The sequence below is a fragment of the Drosophila takahashii genome, chromosome 3R, assembly GCF_030179915.1.
Source record: "Drosophila takahashii strain IR98-3 E-12201 chromosome 3R, DtakHiC1v2, whole genome shotgun sequence".
NCBI lineage: Eukaryota > Metazoa > Arthropoda > Insecta > Diptera > Drosophilidae > Drosophila > Drosophila takahashii.
The window spans coordinates 37,438,754-37,459,523 of NC_091681.1; the positions used below are offsets into that span (position 1 = coordinate 37,438,754).

At 46.1% G+C, this 20,770-nt stretch overlaps 6 protein-coding genes across 10 annotated transcripts; 4 read left to right on the forward strand and 2 right to left on the reverse strand.

Moving 5' to 3' along the window:
• Positions 1-383: 383 nt before the first annotated feature.
• Positions 384-5,357, forward strand: spas (spastin). Of its 2 annotated transcripts, XM_017160387.3 has the most exons (6): positions 386-1,418; positions 2,348-2,518; positions 2,688-2,861; positions 3,060-3,226; positions 3,576-3,828; positions 3,891-5,357. In XM_017160387.3, the coding sequence occupies exons 1-6, from the start codon at positions 656-658 to the stop codon at positions 4,634-4,636; spliced, it is 2,274 nt and encodes a 757-aa protein (XP_017015876.2). In that variant the 5' UTR covers positions 386-655; the 3' UTR covers positions 4,637-5,357. The 2 variants fall into 2 exon arrangements, with proteins under 2 accessions (XP_017015877.2, XP_017015876.2); XM_017160388.3 differs by lacking the exon at positions 2,688-2,861 and having other exon boundaries at positions 384-1,418.
• Positions 5,358-6,205: 848 nt separating this feature from the next.
• Rox8 (TIA1 cytotoxic granule associated RNA binding protein Rox8) lies at positions 6,206-11,931 on the reverse strand. 4 transcript variants are annotated; one of them, XM_017160392.3, is made up of 5 exons: positions 11,837-11,931; positions 9,592-10,617; positions 8,105-9,028; positions 7,350-7,443; positions 6,206-7,280 (listed from the first exon to the last, which is right to left on the reverse strand). In XM_017160392.3, the coding sequence occupies exons 2-5, from the start codon at positions 9,817-9,819 to the stop codon at positions 7,117-7,119; spliced, it is 1,410 nt and encodes a 469-aa protein (XP_017015881.1). In that variant the 5' UTR covers positions 9,820-10,617; positions 11,837-11,931; the 3' UTR covers positions 6,206-7,116. The 4 variants fall into 4 exon arrangements, with proteins under 4 accessions (XP_017015881.1, XP_044251559.1, XP_044251560.1 ...); XM_044395624.2 differs by having other exon boundaries at positions 6,206-7,298; XM_044395625.2 differs by lacking the exon at positions 11,837-11,931 and adding an exon at positions 11,699-11,828 and having other exon boundaries at positions 6,206-7,298.
• Positions 11,932-13,665: 1,734 nt separating this feature from the next.
• On the forward strand, positions 13,666-14,513 carry LOC108070063 (splicing regulator SDE2). The gene is made up of 2 exons (XM_017160378.3): positions 13,666-13,808; positions 13,863-14,513. The coding sequence occupies exons 1-2, from the start codon at positions 13,716-13,718 to the stop codon at positions 14,469-14,471; spliced, it is 702 nt and encodes a 233-aa protein (XP_017015867.2). The 5' UTR covers positions 13,666-13,715; the 3' UTR covers positions 14,472-14,513.
• Atg6 (Beclin-1-like Atg6) lies at positions 14,502-16,036 on the reverse strand. The gene is made up of 3 exons (XM_017160377.3): positions 15,856-16,036; positions 14,756-15,803; positions 14,502-14,697 (listed from the first exon to the last, which is right to left on the reverse strand). The coding sequence occupies exons 1-3, from the start codon at positions 15,968-15,970 to the stop codon at positions 14,592-14,594; spliced, it is 1,269 nt and encodes a 422-aa protein (XP_017015866.2). The 5' UTR covers positions 15,971-16,036; the 3' UTR covers positions 14,502-14,591.
• Positions 16,037-16,164: 128 nt separating this feature from the next.
• Pisd (phosphatidylserine decarboxylase) lies at positions 16,165-18,927 on the forward strand. The gene is made up of 2 exons (XM_017160376.3): positions 16,165-16,306; positions 17,034-18,927. Exon 2 carries the CDS (start codon positions 17,388-17,390, stop codon positions 18,714-18,716), a length of 1,329 nt encoding a protein of 442 aa, XP_017015865.2. The 5' UTR covers positions 16,165-16,306; positions 17,034-17,387; the 3' UTR covers positions 18,717-18,927.
• A 1,084-nt stretch (positions 18,928-20,011) lies between these two features.
• LOC108070065 (rhodanese domain-containing protein CG4456) lies at positions 20,012-20,633 on the forward strand. Its single transcript, XM_017160380.3, has one exon. The coding sequence runs from the start codon at positions 20,112-20,114 to the stop codon at positions 20,577-20,579; it is 468 nt and encodes a 155-aa protein (XP_017015869.2). The 5' UTR covers positions 20,012-20,111; the 3' UTR covers positions 20,580-20,633.
• Positions 20,634-20,770: the final 137 nt, after the last annotated feature.

The window sequence follows — 20,770 nt, forward strand, 5'->3', positions numbered from 1 at the left end:
AAAAAGTTAACATATTTTTTATAGCTCATCCCAAATATGCGATGCCAGATAGTCATTAGAGCGTTCTACAATTAGCTTGTACTAAATCATATTTCCGTTTAACCCCTTGAGTTAATATCCTCCAACTTACCTTTTGTCCGTTATATAAAACCATTCAAACTTGGCCCTTTCCTGGCTTCCTAGCTATGTCAAATAGTTATTAAAATGTGCTATATAAACTTGGTTATTTTGCATTAACTAATATTACCGAATTACCTCTAGATTGGAAATCCTCGACCTTAACATTTGTCCGTTACACACCACCTTTCAAACTTGGCTTTTTTTCTGGCTTCCCAGCTATGCCCGCTAGATTTGGTAATCGATAGTTGGGCAGCACTGGCTGGGCTCCAGAGCTTAGCTTCAATTTTCAACACCAGAGAAGTTGCAAAGTGCGGAGAAAAATCAGTTGGGATATCAGCAAAATGAAAAGCAGCTCCTGCTCGAAATAGAACCTCTGCTCGGTTTATTCGTTTCTCGTGCGGCGTCGCTAGCAACGCGTGCCACGGTCCACCGGAGCGGCAGTTGAAAGGATAACTTCCCCGTGCAAGTTTTCAGGCGAAGGAGAGCGGCGGGGGGCCGGAGTGCTGGACGCGCAGACAGCGCGGAATCGATATCGATGGTACGCACCAAAAACCAGTCGTCCTCCTCCAGCGCCAGCAGCAGCAGCACCAAGTCACCGATCAAATCCAGCGGCGGAGCAGGATTCTCGTCCGGAGGAGTCGGCGGTGGTCGCCAGTCCACGCATCGCTCGTCGAGCGCCTCCAACGTAGCGGCTGTTATCGGGGGTGGATCTTCATCCTCGCAAGGCGTTGGCGGCGGAGGTTCCTCCTCGAATCGCCGCAGTCCGGGCAGCTCGCCGGATTCGCCGGACGACGACACCACCACCACAGATGACCTGACCCCCACTACTTGCTCCCCGCGCAGCGGCCACCATCATCCGTACGGCTACGGCTACTCGTCCTCCGTGCACAAGCAGAACCTCTACGTCGTCTCGTTCCCCATTATCTTTCTGTTCAACGTTCTGCGCTCGCTGATTTATCAGCTGTTTTGTATTTTTCGCTACCTCTACGGGGCGAGCACAAAGGTGATTTACCGCCCCCATCGACGCGACTGCAACATCGAGATTGTGGTGCAGAATTCTTCTAAAGAGGAGCAGAATCTCTCGGAGCTCAACAGCGATTGTGCTGGACAGGAGCAGCAGTTATCCCATCAGCCGCAGCGTTTTCGGCCCATTCAACCACTGGAAATGGCCTCTAATCGTCCGGGAGGCGGGTACTCACCTGGTCCCGGTGATCCGCTGCTGGCCAAGCAGAAGCATCACCATCGTCGCGCCTTCGAATACATCTCCAAGGCACTGAAGATTGACGAGGAGAACGAAGGTGAGTGGTGGTAATGGGGGTAGCAGCTCCAGTTCTCGAGTTCGAGTTCGAGCACTCGATGCTCAATGCTCAATGAGTCATCGCCCGCTGGCTTTTGTTGTCTGTCGAGTGTGAGAATCAATAAGCCGAAACGCGCGCACAAAAGATGCCCCACATGTGGGAGGCGACGGTGGAGGAGGAAGCGGGGGAGTGGCCCGCCTTGATGGACACTTATTGACTGGCAGTCCTTCAATCCCATGGTTTTTATATTGGGTTCTTGTAGTGTAAAAGGGTATATTATGGCAGGAAAAAACATACCTTTTAGGAGATTTTAAAAAATATTTACCCTTGTTATGATTTAATAATAATTTTAACTAGTTTTGGTCGAAAAATTGTCATTGTTTTTAAGAAATATAATTGTATTTTAGTTGTATTTGTATTTGTATTTTATTTATAACATGGGTTTTTATAGAGTAAAAGGGTATAGTATGGTAGGGAAAACCGAGTTTTTTAGGGCGATCTTAAATAATATATATCTTTGTTATGATTTAACAACAATTTTAGCTAGTTATAGCCGAAAAAGTCCTTGTTTTTATCTGGAATAAGATCTTCTAGTTATAAAAACCTTTTAAGGCAATCTAAAAGTCAAATTGCCTTTAAAAATTTCTTAACCTCGCCGAAAAATGTCCTTGTTTCTAGGATGTTAAAACATTTTTAATTAAGGTCTGCTAGTTTTTAAAAATCTTTTAAGGATATCTGAAAGTCGAATTTCCTTAGGATTTAAAAACCATTTAAAGCCGATAAATGCCTTTGTTTGTAAGAACTATAATAGTAGTATAGTAATAAACTATTCGTGTTTACTTTTTAACTTAAATCTTCTAGTTCTAAAAACCTTTTAAGGATATCTGAAAGTCGTCCTCTCAACAATTTCTTCTCCATATTTTTTCCAGGTCACAAAGAGCTGGCAATTGAGCTGTACCGCAAAGGCATCAAAGAGCTGGAGGATGGCATAGCTGTCGACTGCTGGAGTGGACGTGGCGATGTATGGGATAGGGCTCAGCGGCTGCATGACAAGATGCAGACGAACCTTTCGATGGCCCGAGACCGTCTCCACTTTCTGGGTGAGTGGCAGCTGACTATATACAATTTCTACCCCGGAAACATAGTTTTTGTTTACCTCATTTTTTGTTTTTTTATTCATTTTGCACGTTTACCCCGCCTTTTTTGTTGTTGTCCGCCCGCCTTTGGTTTTGTCCACATACTCGCGTTCATTCGATGATGATCACGCAGCGCTGCGTGAGGAGGATTTGCGAATGCAGCGTCTCTCCCTGAAGGAGAAGCAGCAGAAGGAGCAGGCGGCTCAGAAGTCCAGGGAGCCCATGCTGGCGGGCATGACCAGCGAACCCATGAAGCTTAATAAGGTGCGCAGCAGCGGCTACGGGCCCAAGGCCACCCAGCCCACGGGTAAGTTCCTCACCAGTGCACCAGGGCACCCAACAAGATCCTCACCCGGCGGCGCAGATCAGTCAAACCCTATCACCTCTCACTTGGCACTTGATTTTAGTACGATTTTTATTTCGCTTGGCCAAATTGTAGCTTAGAATGAGTCGCCTTCACTCGATTATTGTTCTCTAATTGGGTTTATATTGGTTTCTTTCACAGCTTCTGGCCGCAAGTTAACCATTGGTAGCAAGCGTCCCGTTAATCTGGCCGTGGCCAACAAGTCACAGACGCTGCCGCGCAACCTTGGCTCCAAAACATCCGTGGGCGCTGTCCAAAGGCAGCCAGCCAAGACGGCTGCCACGCCCCCCGCCGTTCGGCGCCAGTTTGTAAGTATCTGGATAAACAAACAAAAGATATATGCATCTGTTTATGAGTTTGGAAAGTTTGCAACGCTGGGAAATATTATCAGATCGCATGGGAAATGCGGTGGTTATATTTATGCCTACATATCTAATTTAAAATCATCTCATTTCTTGAAAAAGCCCAAATTAAATTCAAAATCTAAATGCAAATAATAAATAAAAATGTGTCTAATTCGACACCTTGAAAAAGTCCAAAATAAGCACAAAATCTAAATTCAAAATTATAAAAATATAAATGTATCTAATTCGACACTTGCTAGAGACTTTAAGTTTGCTTTATATAAATAAATAAATAATATATTTTTATCTGCAGTCTTCGGGACGCAATACGCCGCCGCAGCGCTCGCGAACTCCCATAAACAACAACGGACCCAGCGGCAGTGGCTCCAGCACTCCGGTGGTGAGTGTCAAAGGGGTGGAGCAAAAGCTGGTGCAGCTCATCCTGGACGAGATTGTCGAGGGCGGCGCCAAGGTGGAGTGGACGGACATTGCCGGCCAGGATGTGGCCAAGCAGGCGCTGCAGGAGATGGTCATTCTGCCCTCCGTCCGACCGGAGCTGTTTACGGGTTAGTTTGCTTTTAAAGAGCGCTGAAGAACATGAAATAACCTTTTCCCTTTTCCCTCCTAGGACTCCGTGCCCCAGCCAAGGGACTATTGCTGTTCGGTCCACCCGGCAATGGCAAGACTCTGCTGGCCCGCGCCGTGGCCACAGAGTGCAGCGCCACCTTCCTGAACATTTCGGCCGCCTCGCTGACCAGCAAGTATGTGGGCGATGGCGAGAAACTGGTGAGGGCCCTCTTCGCGGTGGCCCGTCACATGCAGCCCTCCATTATTTTCATCGACGAGGTGGATTCGCTACTCTCCGAGCGCAGCAGCAGTGAACACGAGGCATCGCGCCGCCTGAAGACCGAGTTTCTGGTGGAGTTCGATGGGCTGCCTGGTAATCCGGATGGCGATAGAATCGTGGTGCTGGCCGCCACCAATCGACCGCAGGAATTGGACGAGGCCGCCCTGCGACGGTTCACGAAGCGCGTTTATGTCTCACTGCCCGATGAGCAGACCCGCGAGCTGCTCCTCAATCGATTGCTGCAAAAGCAGGGCAGTCCGTTGGATACGGAGGCGTTGCGTCGCCTGGCCAAGATCACAGACGGTTACTCTGGCTCCGATTTGACGGCCCTGGCCAAGGACGCCGCCCTGGAGCCCATCCGCGAGTTGAATGTGGAGCAAGTGAAGTGCCTGGACATCAGTGCCATGCGTGCAATCACGGAACAGGACTTTCACAGCTCGCTAAAGCGCATCAGGCGCTCGGTGGCGCCGCAGAGCCTCAACTCGTACGAGAAGTGGTCGCAGGACTACGGCGACATTACCATCTAGTCTGTTCTAGCCAGCGAACCTGCCCTCCTGTGATGTGAGTGTCAGTCCGTAATCCCTAGCCGTTCTAGTTTTGATCCCATGTGACCCATGTTTCTCTTCGTCATCCAAGGTTCTATTCAAACTGTAGAATTTACGTTTCACAAACATTGTTAGATTTGTATCAACCAGTGAATTATTCAATATGATTTGTTTCCATGCCATGCCTGTTTTAGCCTAAGTTTATTGTATTATTTTTTCGTCGTTTTACTGTCATGCAGCTCCATTATCGTTATACTCATTTAACCTAGTGTATTTCTAAGAATATCTAAATATCCAATGGAGTTGCTGCCTAGTAGTTCCGCCCTGTTTTCGTTTCGGATATTTATTCAAGGGCACATTGCTTTATAAACTAGTTTTAAGTTTCTTTTTTGGAACATTCCATGTAGCGGCGTTCTTTTTTTCGTAAGTCAGGCGGCCCAAGAAGTTCACAACTACTTCCATTGTATCCTTGAACCAATAGAGCATATTTTTGTTGTACATTGAGTGCCCATCCACAAGCTACATGTAATCTAGAAGTAAGCGTAGTCCTAAGACCGATGATATATACTTATACACAACCAGAATCGCAGAATCGGATTTAAGTTTTAATAGTTATCACTGTCCGTATCGTTAGTCTAGTTTAGTTCCTTTGTTTCAATCTGTGTACCTACGGCTATAAATACAATCGTTTCCGAATCACCTATATTATTAGTAACACTCTCAAAATGTTGTACCTAGCAGGTGCGTATGGATCTGGTGTTATCAGATCGCTCAGATACATCTACACCCGCACACATGCTCGTCGCTTATCGCGGTACTTTGAACCAGCTTCTGCGCAGCTCGCCCACCCGGAATTTGAGTTCTATGACTAGTTACTAAACACAGATCCAAAAACTACATGCATATACAAATATATTAAAAAAGTAAATCTATAGAATACGCTAAATAAAATCGATTTCAAACGAACACCAATTGAATCATTATTATTGGAAAGCATTGGTAGTGCTTGATTATTTGTATTTGAAACTGTAGCCGTTTATATTAAGCTGACATCACCAGACGCATTCAAAATAAGCGAGAGTCCATGGAAAAGATGTATTCGTGAGAACTAGTTTTGCATTTAAAGTACGCTCCATTAGGGAACGAAATGGTAAAGCTTTGGAATTCGCAGCGCATGTTCTACAAATGCTATGAGAAAACAAGATCGATTAATATGTTATGCATTCTTAAGGCTTTTATTAAATAGTTTCATCTCAATATGACATTTCTGAATCTGGAAAATAGTTGTATTCATGCTTATATTTGTTTAGATTCCCAGAAGGCGGGTCCAAATAGACGTCCGTCTAAATAAATCTCTATCACATCTGTAGTCATGTTGATGAATGAGCTGGTTCTCTATTTATCTATAACATTTTGATACCTTAAAACCATATTAATGATTTCAACCAGCATTAAAAACAGTGCGTTTCAGGCGACCACAATCAATAATAAATAATACTGATAACCTAAAGATACCCATTTCGCTATCCTGATTTAAAAAAACCGCAACTCTTCGTTTTCTCACTTGTTTTATATATTTTTTTGTTTCTTTATTTTACATTTTACATATTTATATCGCATTTCGTTTTCCACATTGGAAATATACAATATGTATGCTCGAATTTACATTCTCTTAGTGACTAAATTTGTTTTTCCTCTTGTTTTTGCATTCGGCTTGCTTGTGGCTTTCCATTCATCCTACTGACGCTTCCCTTCCCGTCTTCAGTTTTCGTTGACACATGTCCCACATAGTTACAATTACAATTTGCTTTGTCACGTTTGTTTTTTGTTTCGATTGTGTGTTGTTTTTTTGTTTTTGTTTAAACTCTGTCGCACGTAATTGCCTTTTCTCTGTTCTGTTCTGTTTGTTTTTGTTGAATTTCTCATTCGGTTTATTTTGTTTCCGTTTCGTTTATACGCCTATTTCTGCTTAAATTACAAATCATTAAATTATTTTAACACGTACTTAGATTGGATTAGATTGTTACAGCTACCCGCCCATCGCCCGGAGCTTTTCAGTTGATGTTGTTTCAGTTGTCGCCGGCGTGGTTCACTTGAAGTTGAGTTCCACGCGCCGCCTCGACCTTCGATTGTGGGGGGATTTACCACCCCCTGATTCCGCTTCCGCCCATCGCAGTCAGCCGCAACCGTAGCCACAACTCCAAACTAGACACTCGTGCGCATTTCTAATCTCCAGCAGCATTGCTGCCACTGCTGCTGCTGCTCACCGGCAGGGCCAGGAGCGGTTCCGACTTTGCTACTACTCGGTATTGTACGTAACCTAAACGTGCGTAATGCGATTGCAACTGCTGCAGATGCGGCATATGCGGCAGATGGTGCAGCAGAGGTGGTTGTTGTGGCTGCGGCTGGGGGCGACTTCCCGGATGCTGCAAACGGCGTCGAAGCTGGCGTCACATCTCAGCTCATTGGGTCTGGTATTGTGGCATCGCAGCACTGTACATCATCTGGGGGGCAAGAGAACCGTTCGCTGCTGCGGCCGCAGAAGCTGCGGCGGCCGTAACGCCGGGCACAACAGTTCCGGGCACTCCCCATGCAACATTCGGCGGCACCATGCGGTATCCAGCAGCTGAAAATTGTACGCAGGCTGATTAAACAAAAGTCAAGAGGATTCGAGGGCTGAGAAAGTGGCACTTACGGACTCCTCCCGCTTGCTGAGCACTGGTAGTGTAGGCGTAGGGATAGTAGCCCTGTTGCATGTACTGCGTCTGCATCTGGGTTGTGGGGTAGGCCTGAAAGAAAGTAAAATTAGTACAATGATAATCCCATAAATGATCGGAAGTTCTGGGATTCCAAACAGAGCAGTGCTGCCATCACTCAGCTTAAAAAACAAGACAGATCAGCCAAAGAAAAAACCGGGAAAAAAAGGACAACAAAATTTTAAAGGACAAAAAAGAGGACAAAAGGTACTTCTTCAATATTTTTCTGTTTTTGTTAATATATTACATTTTATACTAATTTAAACTGATTTTTAAAGTCCGTGCTAATCGACATTTTTTTATGGCTCAACCGATCGTTTTCTGTATGAAAAAAAACCGGCGTTATAAAACCTTTTTTAAAACGAAAAGTCAAATTTTTTTTAGCAAAAACCTAACTTTTAGACTTTGAATTTTTCTGGATTTCAAAAATTAAAAAAATAATATACAAAAGTTTTGAATTAATTACATTTAACCAGTTTAAAAAGGAAAAATAGAAAAGTAATTGATTTTTCGATGATAAAAACCCAAGCAAAACTAACATTAAATAACTTGTTTTTGAAAAAAGGACAGATTTACGGACAGGGGATGATTGAAATTTTTTCCGGATAAAGCCGTTAAAAAAAGGATATATCTGTCCGATAAAAGGACAAAAAGGACATGGCAGCACTGAGACAGAGTCTCTCGCCCAACTCACCGCTGGGGGATACCAGTAGCCCATCTGCTGATAGGCGGCATATGGATACTGCGCTGTGGCGGCTGCAATCTGCTGCGGGGTCATCATTTGGCCGGGTATCGCCGCTCCTGTGGCGGCGGCAATCTGTTGCTGCGTCATCATCTGTCCCTGCATTCCCGCTCCAGCGGCAACCGCCGCATTGGCCGCTGCCACGGCGGCCACATTGGCCGATGCTGCTGCCGCAGCGGCCGCGGCATTGAGGTTATTGGCCGAGTTGTCGCCGCCGTTCTCCTTGCCCCAGAAGCACTTGACCAGGTTGCCGTGAACCTCGCTGTTGTGCGTGTGCTCGATGGCGCGGGCAGCTGCCTCCTTGGTGACAAACTTGATGAACGAGAAGCCCTTGTCCTTGAAGACCCGCACGTCCTGGATGGGACCGAACTGGACGAAGTGCTTGTGCATCAGGTCGTCACTGATGACGTTCGGCGGGAAGCCGCCGCAGTAGACGGTGGTGTTGGTGGGGCTCGACTGGTTGTACACCTCCTCGAAGGTGTGACGCTGACTGCCCTTGACGCCGGACCCATTGCCTCCCGGTCCGCCGCCCATTCCGCCTCCCTGGCCGCCGCCCTTGGACGGCTCGCGCGGTGGGGGCAGCTTGCGCGTGGACCAATTGGTGCGTATCGACCGCGAGCCAATCCACTGGCCGTTCATCGCCTGGATGGCGTTCTCCGCCTCCGCCTTCTTCACGAACGACACAAAGGCGTAGCCCTTTGACTTCATGGTGTGCGGGTCGCGCACAATGCGGCAGTTGGAGATCTCGCCGAAGGGGGCGAACGCCTCGCGCAGCGTCTCCGTCTCAATCTCGGGACTGAGGTCGCCCACGAATATGTGGTGGTGCGAGCTGATGTCTGTCTTGGGCTGATTGCCGGGACTGGTGGCCCAGTTGACCTGGAAGAAATAGAGTTTGTTAATAGGTGGTAATCAATAGCTGTAGGCTAAGATGTGGGGAGTTTATTTTGGTAAAATATTTGGTATGTAAGAGCATTGATCTACAATCTAGATTTATTTTTTATTTTTAAAGGCAAATAAATTGAAGTTTTGGCTCAGGAGAGAACTTTTTCAATATATTCAATATATATTTCAACAAAATTTTAAAAACTAATAAAGGTAATTTTTTATAAATCAGAAATATAAAAACTTCAGGACATGAAGATATATACATTTCTGATATAGAAACTTCAAGACATGAAGATCTATACATTTCTGATTGATTCATTTAATTTTTAATAACTAATAAATATAATTTTATTTAAATCGGGAATATTAAAACTTCAAGACATCAAGATATATACATTCCTGATTGACTAATTTAATTGTTAAAACTAATAAAAGTAATTTTATATAAATCAGAAATTTAAAACTTCAAGCCATGAAGATATATACATTTTTGATATAAAGACTTCAAGACATGAAGATATATACATTTCTGATTTAATAGTCAGCTAACTCACCTTGATTTCCTTGTCGAGGAAGAGGCGTTTGTTCATGGCGGTCAGGGCTGTGGTGGCTGCCTGGTAGTTGGAATATTCGATGAAGGCGTACGGATCGTTGCCCGGCTCCCGGATGATTTTGCAGCTCTTGACGGGGCCCATGGTGCCGAAGAGGGCGATGAGCAGGTCCTCGGAGACGGAGCTGTCCAGGTTGCCCACGTACAGGGTCTTCGGCTGCGACTCGTCCATGGCGGCTGGCGTTTGTCCTGGGACTGTGACTTCGATCGGGGGATCTACACTAGGCTACACAAGCTAGCTCTACACTCGGACCGGATTTGCAACGACTGCTGCAACTGGCCGCATCAATCGGAAGGGGTCAATATCAAAAATTTGCTGATCTTCTTGTTCCTAGCTACGTACAAAATCTAATTATGTATCTGCTAATTAAACAGGTGTCTTTGCGGCGATCTAAAAGGTGCTAGCTGCTAACAGAGAACTCGGCTAGAAATTTGAATACTTTGATTTTCTACTACTCCGTTTCCGACTTACTCTCGACTTGGCTGGTTTTTTGGATTATATAAACTATATATGCTGCATCTAGGCTGGTAGATCTGTATGCTGAGGTTCGTCGTTTATTGCTTTGCTTCTTTTCGTTCCTAATCTGGCGCCTAATTGAAAATTTCGTTAAACATCTATATGTATATGTATAAATATATCTGTCCTAACTAAACGCTAATGGAGTGTTTTGGAATATACGATTTGTCGCTCTATATATGTGTATGTATAATCGGGTGACTCCGCTTCCTGGGGGCCTGGGAATCGGGGTTCTTGGGATACACGGTCGATCCTTCGATTATCTCGGGTTGGTTGGTTATAAATAGTAGGTTGTCCGTTTCAATATACAGGATTGTATAAATGTATATGTGAATACTTGGTTGCGGCTACTTGTTCTTGTACAAAAATTAGTTGGCTATGTTGAACAGTGTGAAAGTTCGCAGGTTAAGTGTTGTTTTTGGGTTTCGAAGCTGACCCCTGGAATCGCTGCTGCTGCAAGAGAGAGTGAGAGAAAGAGAGAGAGAATTTGGGTTAGTTGAGGGCTGATAACCGGAAGAGTGGGACAAGGTCTGATGGCACATGATCGGCGGGCCTTAAACCAGGCAAATGGTATGGATATAAATCGACCAGACCAACCGCCCCGCCCCCTTTCGCTTGAGGGGAACAAAGAAGGCGGCAAAGCAGTGCAGGGACACGCACACACAGACGCACGCTCCCTCGCACGCACACACACACAGGCAGGGCTGCCGCAGGGAGAGCGAGGGAGATGGCGCGCGCGAGAGAAAGACTGGGGGTGGGAGGGGGAGAGAGATGGGCTGCTTTTATAACAAAGCGAGTGGATTGACAATAGCCATTCATTCGCAACGAATTCGCGGGCCTTGCAAAATGATTTAGTTTATAATTAATAAATTTCAAATTTCCTCAAAATGAGGAGAAAGAAGAGAAAGGCGAGGGAAATTTGCAAAACCGGCGCGGCGCATTAGATTCTGCTCCTTGCTGTTTGCGAAATGAATCCAAATTTTAATTTGCATGGCACTAAACTTGATTTTGATTATTTTTGCACAGCGGCGGCGGCGCTAGAAAATGTCAGTCAAAGTCACAGAACGAGGCGAAAAGGGAAGCGGGGTGGTTTTCGCACACACATACACACACACACACTCGCACACCGAGGCGTCTTGCGCTGGTCTTTTTGTTTGCGTTTTGCTCACATGAGTCGCCACTTTTCCTTTGCTTTTTTTCGGTTTCGGCTATTGAGTTTATTTAAACTAATGCCAATATACCAATACCAGGGCGATTTGAATGCGGGACTTTTCATTTGCCACTATACGTATACGCTATACGTATGTATGTATGTATCTTGCTTGTGCTGCCATCTTTTAATGCCGCTCCCCTGCCTCCCTCGGCCGCCACGCCCCCGCCCCACTGCCTGCGCCCAGCGATGCCGAAAACTAGGTTTAACATTTATCGCCGCCGCACTTAGTTGCATTTAATGCCCATTGTTCGGATTCGGATTTCGCATTTTTCTCTTTTCTCTGATGCGCTCTCTGTGACGTGGCTGCGGTTGTAAATTTACCGCATTTACTTTTGCTCGGCACTCTTTTCACGCACTTCACTCTGCGATTGGTTTTGGGCCGCCACCGCTACCGGACTCTATTAAATTTGCACAAGAATCGCTGCTTTTGGGGCCTGCAAAAGTACGCTGAAATTTTACCTTCGTCGTCTAAAATGCGAACTAATTAATGAGATTTTGTGTGCGAGAGCCAGGGCTGCCAACTCGCTGGGAAGTAAAAACGCAATGGCGGCAAGCTGGGAAATGCAGGGAAAAGTGTGAATATACCGGGGTCTTCTCAGATAACTATTTACCTGGGGGTATTTGAGGGATTTCCACCGCTATACTGGCAAAGATCAATTCTTAATTCGCTGGTTTAGTTGAATTTATTATAAATTATCGGAGTTAGGGCAACCCTAGGGCAGCCGATATGGCTGTCTCTTTCTAACACACGCGCCGCGGCCGGAGAAGCAGAACAAAGAGGAACAGAAAGTTAGAGGTGGAGAAACATCGCTGTTCGCAAACATCGATGTTTTCGATGTTTTCAATGAGAACATCGGGTGAAACATCGATGTTTTACAAAAATTATTATTATTTTGTTTTTAAATAAATCAGTAGAATAATATAGCCCAACTGAAAAACTTATATAGTTCATTTAAAAACAAAATAAGCAAAAGCTTTATTCGCCAAAAAAATTAAACAAAATTGATCAACAATATTTAAGTGATCAGCATATTCATAGGACAGTATTATGAAAAGCTTAATCCACCGCCGCTTCCATCCTACACCACCAGTTGAATATCTAAAATCATGTCAATACAGTAAAGCCTAGTACTCAGTTCGGCTAAGAGTTTTACTATATATATATACTATTAAAAATATTAATCTTTTAGTGTGACCGAAGTTTTCGGAGTTCATCCGCAATGCATGTAGCACGGTCTTACTCTCAGCAAACAAATCAACTGGCGCCAATTTTAAAATATTACAAAACGTTGGACCGACCTGGGTCGCAAGCTTTAAATTCCCTGTTGGAATGGCGATATGTATTGCAGCAACTTCTACAGGCAGCTTTCCATTGGTTTTTGTGGTTTTCCTTCCATTTATACATTGTTATTGGCAAACCGCTTCTGCACAAACACAGCCAAAGATCAAATTTTTTATTCTTTGGGCCGCGGCTAAAGGCGTTCATCGGAATTCATCCGCTAAATCTAGTATTTTTTGGTATTTCCTTATTGTTTCCTTAGCTCAACTGAGTACCGAGGTGGAAAAAAGTCCCCGGCTAAGGGCTTTAGCTACCTATTTGCCTCTCGCTTACTCCTATGCTTAGCTAGCAGTTTTCGTCGTACTGAGTACTAGGCTTAAATGAAAAACACATTTTCCGCCTTTTTCTTTAAAGCCTAGTACTCAGTTCGGCTAAGAGTTTTACTAGTCGAAAAATATTAATCTTCTGGTGTGACCGAAGTTTTCGGAGTTCACCCGCAATGCATGTAGCATGGTCTTACTCTCAGCAAACAAATTAGCTGGCGCCAATTTTAAAATATTACAAAACGTTGGACCGACCTGGGTCGCAAGCTTTAAATTCCCTGTTGGAATGGCGATATGTATTGCAGCAACTCCTACAGGCAGTTTTCCATTGGTTTTTGTGGTTTTCCTTCCATTTATAAATTGTTATTGGCACACCGCTTCTGCACAAACACAGCCAAAGATCAAATTTTTTATTCTTTGGTCGGCGGCTAAAGGCGTTCATCGGAATTCATCCGCTAAATCTAGTATTTATTTGGTATTTTCTTACTATTTCCTTAGCTCAACTGAGTACCGAGGGGGGAAAAGTCCCCGGCTAAGGGCTTTAGCTACCTATTTGCCTCTCGCTTACTCCTATGCTTAGCTAGCAGTTTTCGTCGTACTGAGTACTAGGCTTAAAAGTGGTAATGTTACAAAAACATCGATTGTCGCCAAAAAACATCGATGTTTCTAAAAAGTTGTGATGTTTCTCCACCTCTATTAGAAAGTGCAATCGTCATCGAAAAGGGAGACCGTCGAAATGGGCATAAATATTTTTATAAACAATAAATATTTGGTTACTGGGGATTGCGGAAATTATGCTGAGCTATGCAGCCGGATTGGGGATAACACAGTGAGTATTTGTGAGAATTTCATGATCTTCCTTAATAGGGTATTTGCTTTACAGAACTTGAAGCCTGAGGATTACTATCTGGTGAGCAATGGAAAACGCTTGGATTTGGAGGGAAAACTATGTGGAGGCGATGTCCACTGCATCCTGCGCCAGGTGGGCGGCAAGGGAGGATTCGGCTCCATGCTGCGGGCCATTGGCGCCCAGATCGAAAAGACCACGAATCGCGAGGCTTGCCGGGATCTGAGTGGCCGTCGGCTGAGGGACATCAACGAGGAGAAGCGGGTGCGCGCCTGGCTGGACAAGCAGGGCGAGCGGGAACGGGAGGCCGAGGAGCGGAAGAAGCGGAAGATCGAGAAGCTGCTGGCCGTGCCGAAGCACGACTTCAAGGACGACAAGTACGAGGAGGCGAGGGCCAATCTCACAGAGAAAGTCAACGACGCTTTTGAGGAGGGACTCAAGCAGGCCGAGGAGATCAAGGAGAAGGCGGCCCAGGAAGCCTCCACCAGTGGCACCAAGAGGAAATCACCCGCCGAAGACAAGACCAAGGCCAAAAAGAAGAAAAAGGGTACTCTTTGGATAGGCGATGATATCTCAGGTTCCGATTCGGACTCGGATGACAGCGAGGAGGAGCCGGAGGCACAGAAAAAGGCCATCAAAAACTAGACAAATTAAGTAAATTCATTAAAACCTATATAAAATTTGAAAGATTTCGATTTAATACTAAGCACTAAGAGGATTAATAAGTAATTGTATAAATAAACATTTGAATGACCCAAGAGAACATCACGGCGACACGAATTGCGAGGAAACCCAGGCCAGACCCCATTTCAAGTTGGTCAGCATGAACTTCAGGGCCTTGGTCCACTGCTCCTCCGAGTTGAACTGGATTCTGCAAAGAATATATCATATAAATACGAAAAATCACAACTAGAAAGCAGAAAACCCACTTGATTGAATAGGAATTTCCCGTCGAGGGATCGATAATCTTGCCCTTCTCCATTTTGTAGGGCAGCAGGAACTCGGTGTCGCGCTTCTCCACCTCCTTCTGAAACTGCGTGAGGCAGTCCAGGAAGGCCACCATGGCCGCATCGAATTTGGTGTCCCAGAAGAACTTAAAGCCGCCGCTGCCGTACAGCGGAAGCTCTCGATTCTCGCCGAGCACCTCGACGTACGAATGATTGCCGAAGGGCACCACGCGATAGCGTTCGAAGGTAAGTCCGATTTTGCGGGCCAGGGCGGACAGTAGGAGCACGGTCTGTCCCCAGGCGGCGTTGATCTCGGACCAGTCCACCGAAACGGAGGGCAGCCGGCCCAGCCTAAAGTTATTGATGGTACCAAAGTGCCCGGCATGCCAGATGTGAAAGGTGATGTTGAAGATGTTGGTATCGCGCAGTTTTTCCAGCTGCTGACGCGAGTAGGCAATCTGGCTCTCCAGACTCCGCTTGTCGTCCTCCGTGAGCATCAGTTCGCGCCTGTGCTTGGTGTACTCGCGCCAGTAGCTCTCCTCCTGCTCGTGCAGCTCCTCGCGCTCCCGCTCCTCCTGGGCAATCGCCTCGTTCAGCGACTGCTCCTCCTTTTTGAGCTCCGTCAGCTCCGACAGAAGCTGCTGTTCGCTGCGCTTCAGTTCGTCCAGTTCCTTGTCCAGCGCCTCCACATTCGGCGCCTCGCGCTGCTGCTCCAGCTCGTCCAGATATGCCTTGTACACATCCCACTCGTCCTCGGCGATGCGCAGTTCCCTATCCATGATCTCCAGCATGGAGTCGGCGCACTCCTCGCACAGCGGATGGTCGATCTCCGAGTTGGAGGACAGGCAGTCGAAGAGCTCCGCCTTCAGCTTGAAGGCGGCGCTCATCTTCTTGTTGTCTCGGCCATCGGAAACCAGCATGAAGCCAGTGCCGTTGATGGAGTCCGTGAGCCTGTAGGGCGGCACAAAGTGGTCGAAGCTGCTGGCGTCCTGGGGATCCAGGGTATTGCCATTGTCCCTGTAGATGGGCACTGGAAATAGATGATTCATTAGAGGGATTTCATGGGTGTTATAATCACCTACAAGATAACTCCGCCATGGCATGCACGCTAATCTTCTCCAGCTGCTCGTCCAGGACGATGGGCTGCAGACAGCGCTGGCAGGCGAAGGACACCGCCTGTTTCTCCGCCTCGCTCATGGTGCTCGCTATTTGTTTTCCCTCGTTTTAAGCATACAATTAAATTAAATTAAGAAAACACAAATAATCCAATCCATCAGCTGTTGGCAGCTGCTGCCAGAGTTGCCACCCCCGTCGAGAGCAGAGAGTCGAAAATGGCGCAGTTATTCGGACAGTCAACACGAGCGGGGGCATAAAAAAGAAAGAATTGGCGAAAAAACCTGTTTTAAACAAAAACATTGCCCAATTGTGTCCGCCGAGGGGGCTTGAGCGTGTCGCGGAGCCGCAGGCCTTGACCACTATTCCCGTTCCCGCGGAGCCGATAAGAGAGAACGGTTTCGCTTTTCGTTTGTTTTGGTGAGCAACATTAGACGCAGTGCCGTCGCCAGTGCTGCCGAGCTAGCTAGGGAATAAAAGCTAGATTTAGCTGTATTTTGTTAAGCTGTATTAATTTAATGACATAATTAGTTAGTTGAGAAATTCGCAGTGCAATTATACATTTATTAAAGCTAAAAAGAATTCCATGTAAAAGGTCATTTTAAAAAATCTTCCAAAAATAGTAATTTTTCCCAGTTCAGTTAATACAAAATTATGACTAATTATATGAATATGTGTTTAATTAATTAATATTCACATTTGCTCATTAACGTAGCTTTTAATGTGCCTGGAAAGTAATCAGCCATTTTTCAAACAATGAAACCAAAGCAATTTATTATTATATATTACGTCAATGGAATTTCAATTCATACTTTAAGAATGCGAAATGACGTATTTAGCACCCCACATATAGTCAAAGTATTAAAGGTTAAGGACATTGACTTCCGCAATCTTGTGCTTTGGTACGCCACAAACCATGATAAGCGAAGAGAATCCAAGAAAGGAAAAAAACATGAAGATTTGCACTGAAAACAAGAGATATTTCAAAACTAGAGTTTATTGCTAGGGGAAACTTTGTTTTTGTAATACAAGCAAATTCAAATATTCAAGCAATTGGGTAGCCCAATCTAGCTTTTAAAAGCTGGCAGCACTGGCAGTGGTCACATTGTAGCCTCTTCGCTTCTAACGGCCCATGGAAAACTTTCAGTCTCTTGCAGGCAGCACAGCGATACGGAAGCAACAATTGGAACCTCCACATCCAGAACATCCCATCTGATCCGATCCCCACTCCCCCGCACATTTGAGTTGCGACACTAGTGAACTAGAATTATCCCCCCAAACGAATGTTTTGCAGTTGTTCCTAGGCATTCCGGATTCGTAAATTCGCCCATTCCCAGCCACTTAAAAGCCAGCCGAATTAATCGCGCCAGATTAGGCAAACAAAAACAGAAGCAGAAGCAGTTCCACATCGTGCCATTTTTATCTGGCCATACCCATAGGCATATAGCATACGTGATTACGTGATTAAAGCGGCGGGGTCGCTGCGGTTTTATCAATAACAATGGTTTCCTACTTCGTACCTCGTGGCCGCTTCCTGCTGAAGGCCGGCAATCTCAGACAGGTGGTGCAGCAGCAGCATCATCACCAGCCGGCCCAGCTCCAGTTGCAGCCCGCCAAAGGACCCCAGCCGCAGAATGTCCAGGTGGCCCGGCACTTTCGTCAGTTCTCCTCGAATTCCGCCTCCAAGGAGGCGCAACTACACCACAGGAAACCACAACACCAACCCAATTCCAAACCCAATCCCAGCCAGGAGTTGGCCCAACTGCGGCGCAACATCCTCTCACGCTGGACGGGCTTCCTGCTGCGCTGGGCTCCCATGGGCATCTGCGTGTTCGGCGCCATCGAGTGGCAGCTACAGAAGCGTCGCTGCGACGAGGATGGCCAGCCCAGGACCGCCTCCGAGTTCCAGTCGCGCGTCTACTGCTCCCTGCCGCTGCGCATCATCAGCCGCTGCTGGGGCTGGCTGGCCGCCTGCTACCTGCCGCCGAGTCTGCGTCCCTATGTCTACGGCTGGTACTCCAACACCTTCAATGTGAACCTGAGTGAGGCCCAGTTTCCGGAGTACGAGCACTACAATAGCCTGGCCGAGTTCTTCACGAGACCGCTCAAAGAGGGCGTTCGCGTCATCAATCAGGAGGCACCACTCGTTTCTCCCGCAGATGGAAAGGTCCTGCACTTTGGCAGCGCCTCAGATTCGCTGATTGAACAGGTCAAGGGTGTGAACTACAGCATCGAGGACTTCCTGGGGCCACTGGAGACCGTGGAGCAGGCCAATTCCGGTGCCTCTTATGCACAGGCACTGAAGAAGCAGCGCGATGGCTCTACGGAGCTGTACCAGTGCGTGATTTACCTGGCACCCGGGGATTATCACCGCTTCCACTCTCCCACCGCCTGGCAACCGAGCATCCGTCGTCACTTCTCCGGCGAACTGCTGTCCGTGAGCCCCAAAGTAGCCGGCTGGCTGCCTGGTTTGTTCTGCCTCAACGAAAGGGTGCTCTACATGGGCCAGTGGAAGCACGGCTTCTTCTCCTACACCGCCGTAGGTGCCACCAACGTGGGCTCCGTTGAGATCTACATGGATGCCGAGCTGAAAACGAACCGTTGGACTGGCTTCAATGTCGGCAAGCATCCGCCCAGCACCTACGAGTACGACGAGCTGGCCCTTAATTCGCCCAAGGAATTCGGCAAGGGCGACCTCGTCGGCCAGTTCAACATGGGCAGCACCATTGTGCTGCTCTTCGAGGCGCCCAAGAACTTTAAATTCGATATAGTAGCCGGCCAGAAGATCCGCGTGGGTGAGTCTCTCGGTCACATTGCAGGAGCCAAATGAAAAGGGTATCCTGTATCCAATCCTGTACCGAATCAGTCACCCATCCTGTTCACCTCACTCGTTGTATTAGCATTAGACGCTCGTGTCCCAGGCAAATGTATTTTGTGAACATCCTGCGAAGCTAACACTGTGTATTGTTGCCATTTCTGTAGTCCTAAGCTATATTTTATACAATAAAACGTCGAAATATATTTGAGAACAACAAAAGCAATTAACTCATTTCGGCACGCGCTTCTTAAGTGGAACACCGATTGTTGAGGTGGGCTAGGCGTTATCAGGAGACTTTTGTGATAAGAATTAACCATTCGATAGGCAGTCGTTGAACCCCCGTCGTTGAGGATTCAGGAGACTACCACTGTGGTTAGCTTATCATAGCTAATTAGCCTGCCGGGGGGTTCACATTCGGATCACCTCTTTTCCGGACATGGAGGCTATCAGTGAACCAGACGAGCGCGTGCCGCTGTGAGATTTGATGAGCTGTTGTTCAGTCGTCTATGCCTTACCCCACCCAGTGTTTACTTGCGCACCGAATCCGGGATCGCAATCCATTCCGATTCCGATTCCGTTTAATTGATTCAATCAAGCCCTGCCTGCCGGCGGGAATCTTGTTCGTTGAACTTATCAGGCGGTGACGGGTGATTCGGTCCCAGGCCTTGACACACACACTCCACGAAGTCCGCGAGTGTTGGACGACTCGCCCTGGCAACAGATTTGATTGCGATCCCAAACCCGAACCGAGAACCGGGAATCTGCGTCAGTCGGCAGTAGGGCGATCAATAGGCGAATTTCGAATGTGGCGCCTATTCTAAGGCACTCAGTGCTGCAAATGTTATAAAATTAAAGCTTTAACCCTAGGTTGGTTTTCCAGTTTTTTAATTTTAATTAATCAAGAACACAGACCTTTAGGAAATGGTAATTATAAGGAAAATTTAATCAACTTGTTGTACACGTTTATTTAAAAACAATTTAATAAATAACAAAAAACCTTTAATTTAAGAATTGAAATCAATCAATTTAAGAAAAATGTAAAAAGTAAATTTCAATTACTTTTGGTTATTATTGTACACATTATTGGTTTTTTAGAAAAGGGGGGAAAACATTAAATATATAAATATCGGCCACATTTAAATCAAAGTTTATAAAATGTCGAAAAAATAGACTAAAAACTACAAATTAAAACTGAAAAACCGTTCAACAGAAACTTTAATCTTACACTTAGATCATTTCAAATAAGGGCGCCAAAGTAGAGTTCACCTCCCCGTAAACTCACCACACTGCTAAAATCTGGTGAATTGAGTGTAACAGCTGTTAGCCGGCATTCATTTGTTGTTCTCTCCGATTTTACGTAATAATTGTTATTTGTTGTGAATTTAATCATTTATTAAGCACATTAAAATGCTGATGAGACACTGCACGATGGCCTTGAGGGTCGCCAGATCCCAGATGTCCCCCAACGCAGCCGGAACATCCAAAAAGAACCTGATGCAGCGCTTCTACGGCAGCCAAGCACCTGCAATTGGAATTGTGGACTACGATGTGGTCAAGAAACTGGCCGGTGAACCCAAAAAGCTGCTCATCGATGTCAGGGAGCCGGAGGAGCTGAAGGAGACGGGCCAGATCCCCGCCAGCATCAACATTCCGCTGGGAGTGGTTAGCCAGGAACTGGCGGCCAGTGAGCAGCTCTTCAAGTCCAAATATGGCCGGGAGAAACCCCAGCCGGATACGGAAATCATCTTCCACTGCAAGATTGGCAAGAGGAGCCTCAAGGCCGCCGAGGCAGCGGCAGCTTTGGGCTTCAGGAACGTCAAGAACTACGAGGGATCCTGGCTAGATTGGGCTAAAAGAGAGGGTCTGCCCAAGTAACCTGGGAATTGATTTTCCTACCCAGTAAATAAATCCTTTTTTTTAAATTAAAAACATTTTTTATATGGTTTGGCAAGTCATAAATAATATTTATTAAATTACTAAAATAACCTTAGTATTTGACCAGGAGAATATCATGAGATTATAAGATCTACACTATTTTTTTTAATTTAATAACATTTTTAATGGTT

Excerpts from the sequence above, each read along its gene's own strand:
- LOC108070065 (XM_017160380.3), top strand. The coding sequence starts at position 20,112 with ATGCTGATGAGACACTGCACGATGGCCTTGAGGGTCGCCAGATCCCAG.
- LOC108070063 (XM_017160378.3), top strand. The coding sequence starts at position 13,716 with ATGGGCATAAATATTTTTATAAACAATAAATATTTGGTTACTGGGGAT. Across the intron at positions 13,809-13,862 it reads GCCGGATTGGGGATAACACA|AACTTGAAGCCTGAGGATTA; the intron begins GTGAGTATTTGT and ends TTTGCTTTACAG.
- Atg6 (XM_017160377.3), bottom strand. The coding sequence starts at position 15,970 with ATGAGCGAGGCGGAGAAACAGGCGGTGTCCTTCGCCTGCCAGCGCTGT. Across the intron at positions 15,804-15,855 it reads TGCCATGGCGGAGTTATCTT|TGCCCATCTACAGGGACAAT; the intron begins GTAGGTGATTAT and ends ATCTATTTCCAG. Across the intron at positions 14,698-14,755 it reads GGAAATTCCTATTCAATCAA|AATCCAGTTCAACTCGGAGG; the intron begins GTGGGTTTTCTG and ends TATTCTTTGCAG.
- spas (XM_017160387.3), top strand. The coding sequence starts at position 656 with ATGGTACGCACCAAAAACCAGTCGTCCTCCTCCAGCGCCAGCAGCAGC. Across the intron at positions 1,419-2,347 it reads GATTGACGAGGAGAACGAAG|GTCACAAAGAGCTGGCAATT; the intron begins GTGAGTGGTGGT and ends TATTTTTTCCAG. Across the intron at positions 3,227-3,575 it reads CCGCCGTTCGGCGCCAGTTT|TCTTCGGGACGCAATACGCC; the intron begins GTAAGTATCTGG and ends TTTTATCTGCAG.
- Pisd (XM_017160376.3), top strand. The coding sequence starts at position 17,388 with ATGGTTTCCTACTTCGTACCTCGTGGCCGCTTCCTGCTGAAGGCCGGC.
- Rox8 (XM_044395624.2), bottom strand. The coding sequence starts at position 9,819 with ATGGACGAGTCGCAGCCGAAGACCCTGTACGTGGGCAACCTGGACAGC. Across the intron at positions 9,029-9,591 it reads TCCTCGACAAGGAAATCAAG|GTCAACTGGGCCACCAGTCC; the intron begins GTGAGTTAGCTG and ends TATTTCTTCCAG. Across the intron at positions 7,444-8,104 it reads GCTACTGGTATCCCCCAGCG|GCCTACCCCACAACCCAGAT; the intron begins GTGAGTTGGGCG and ends ACTTTCTTTCAG.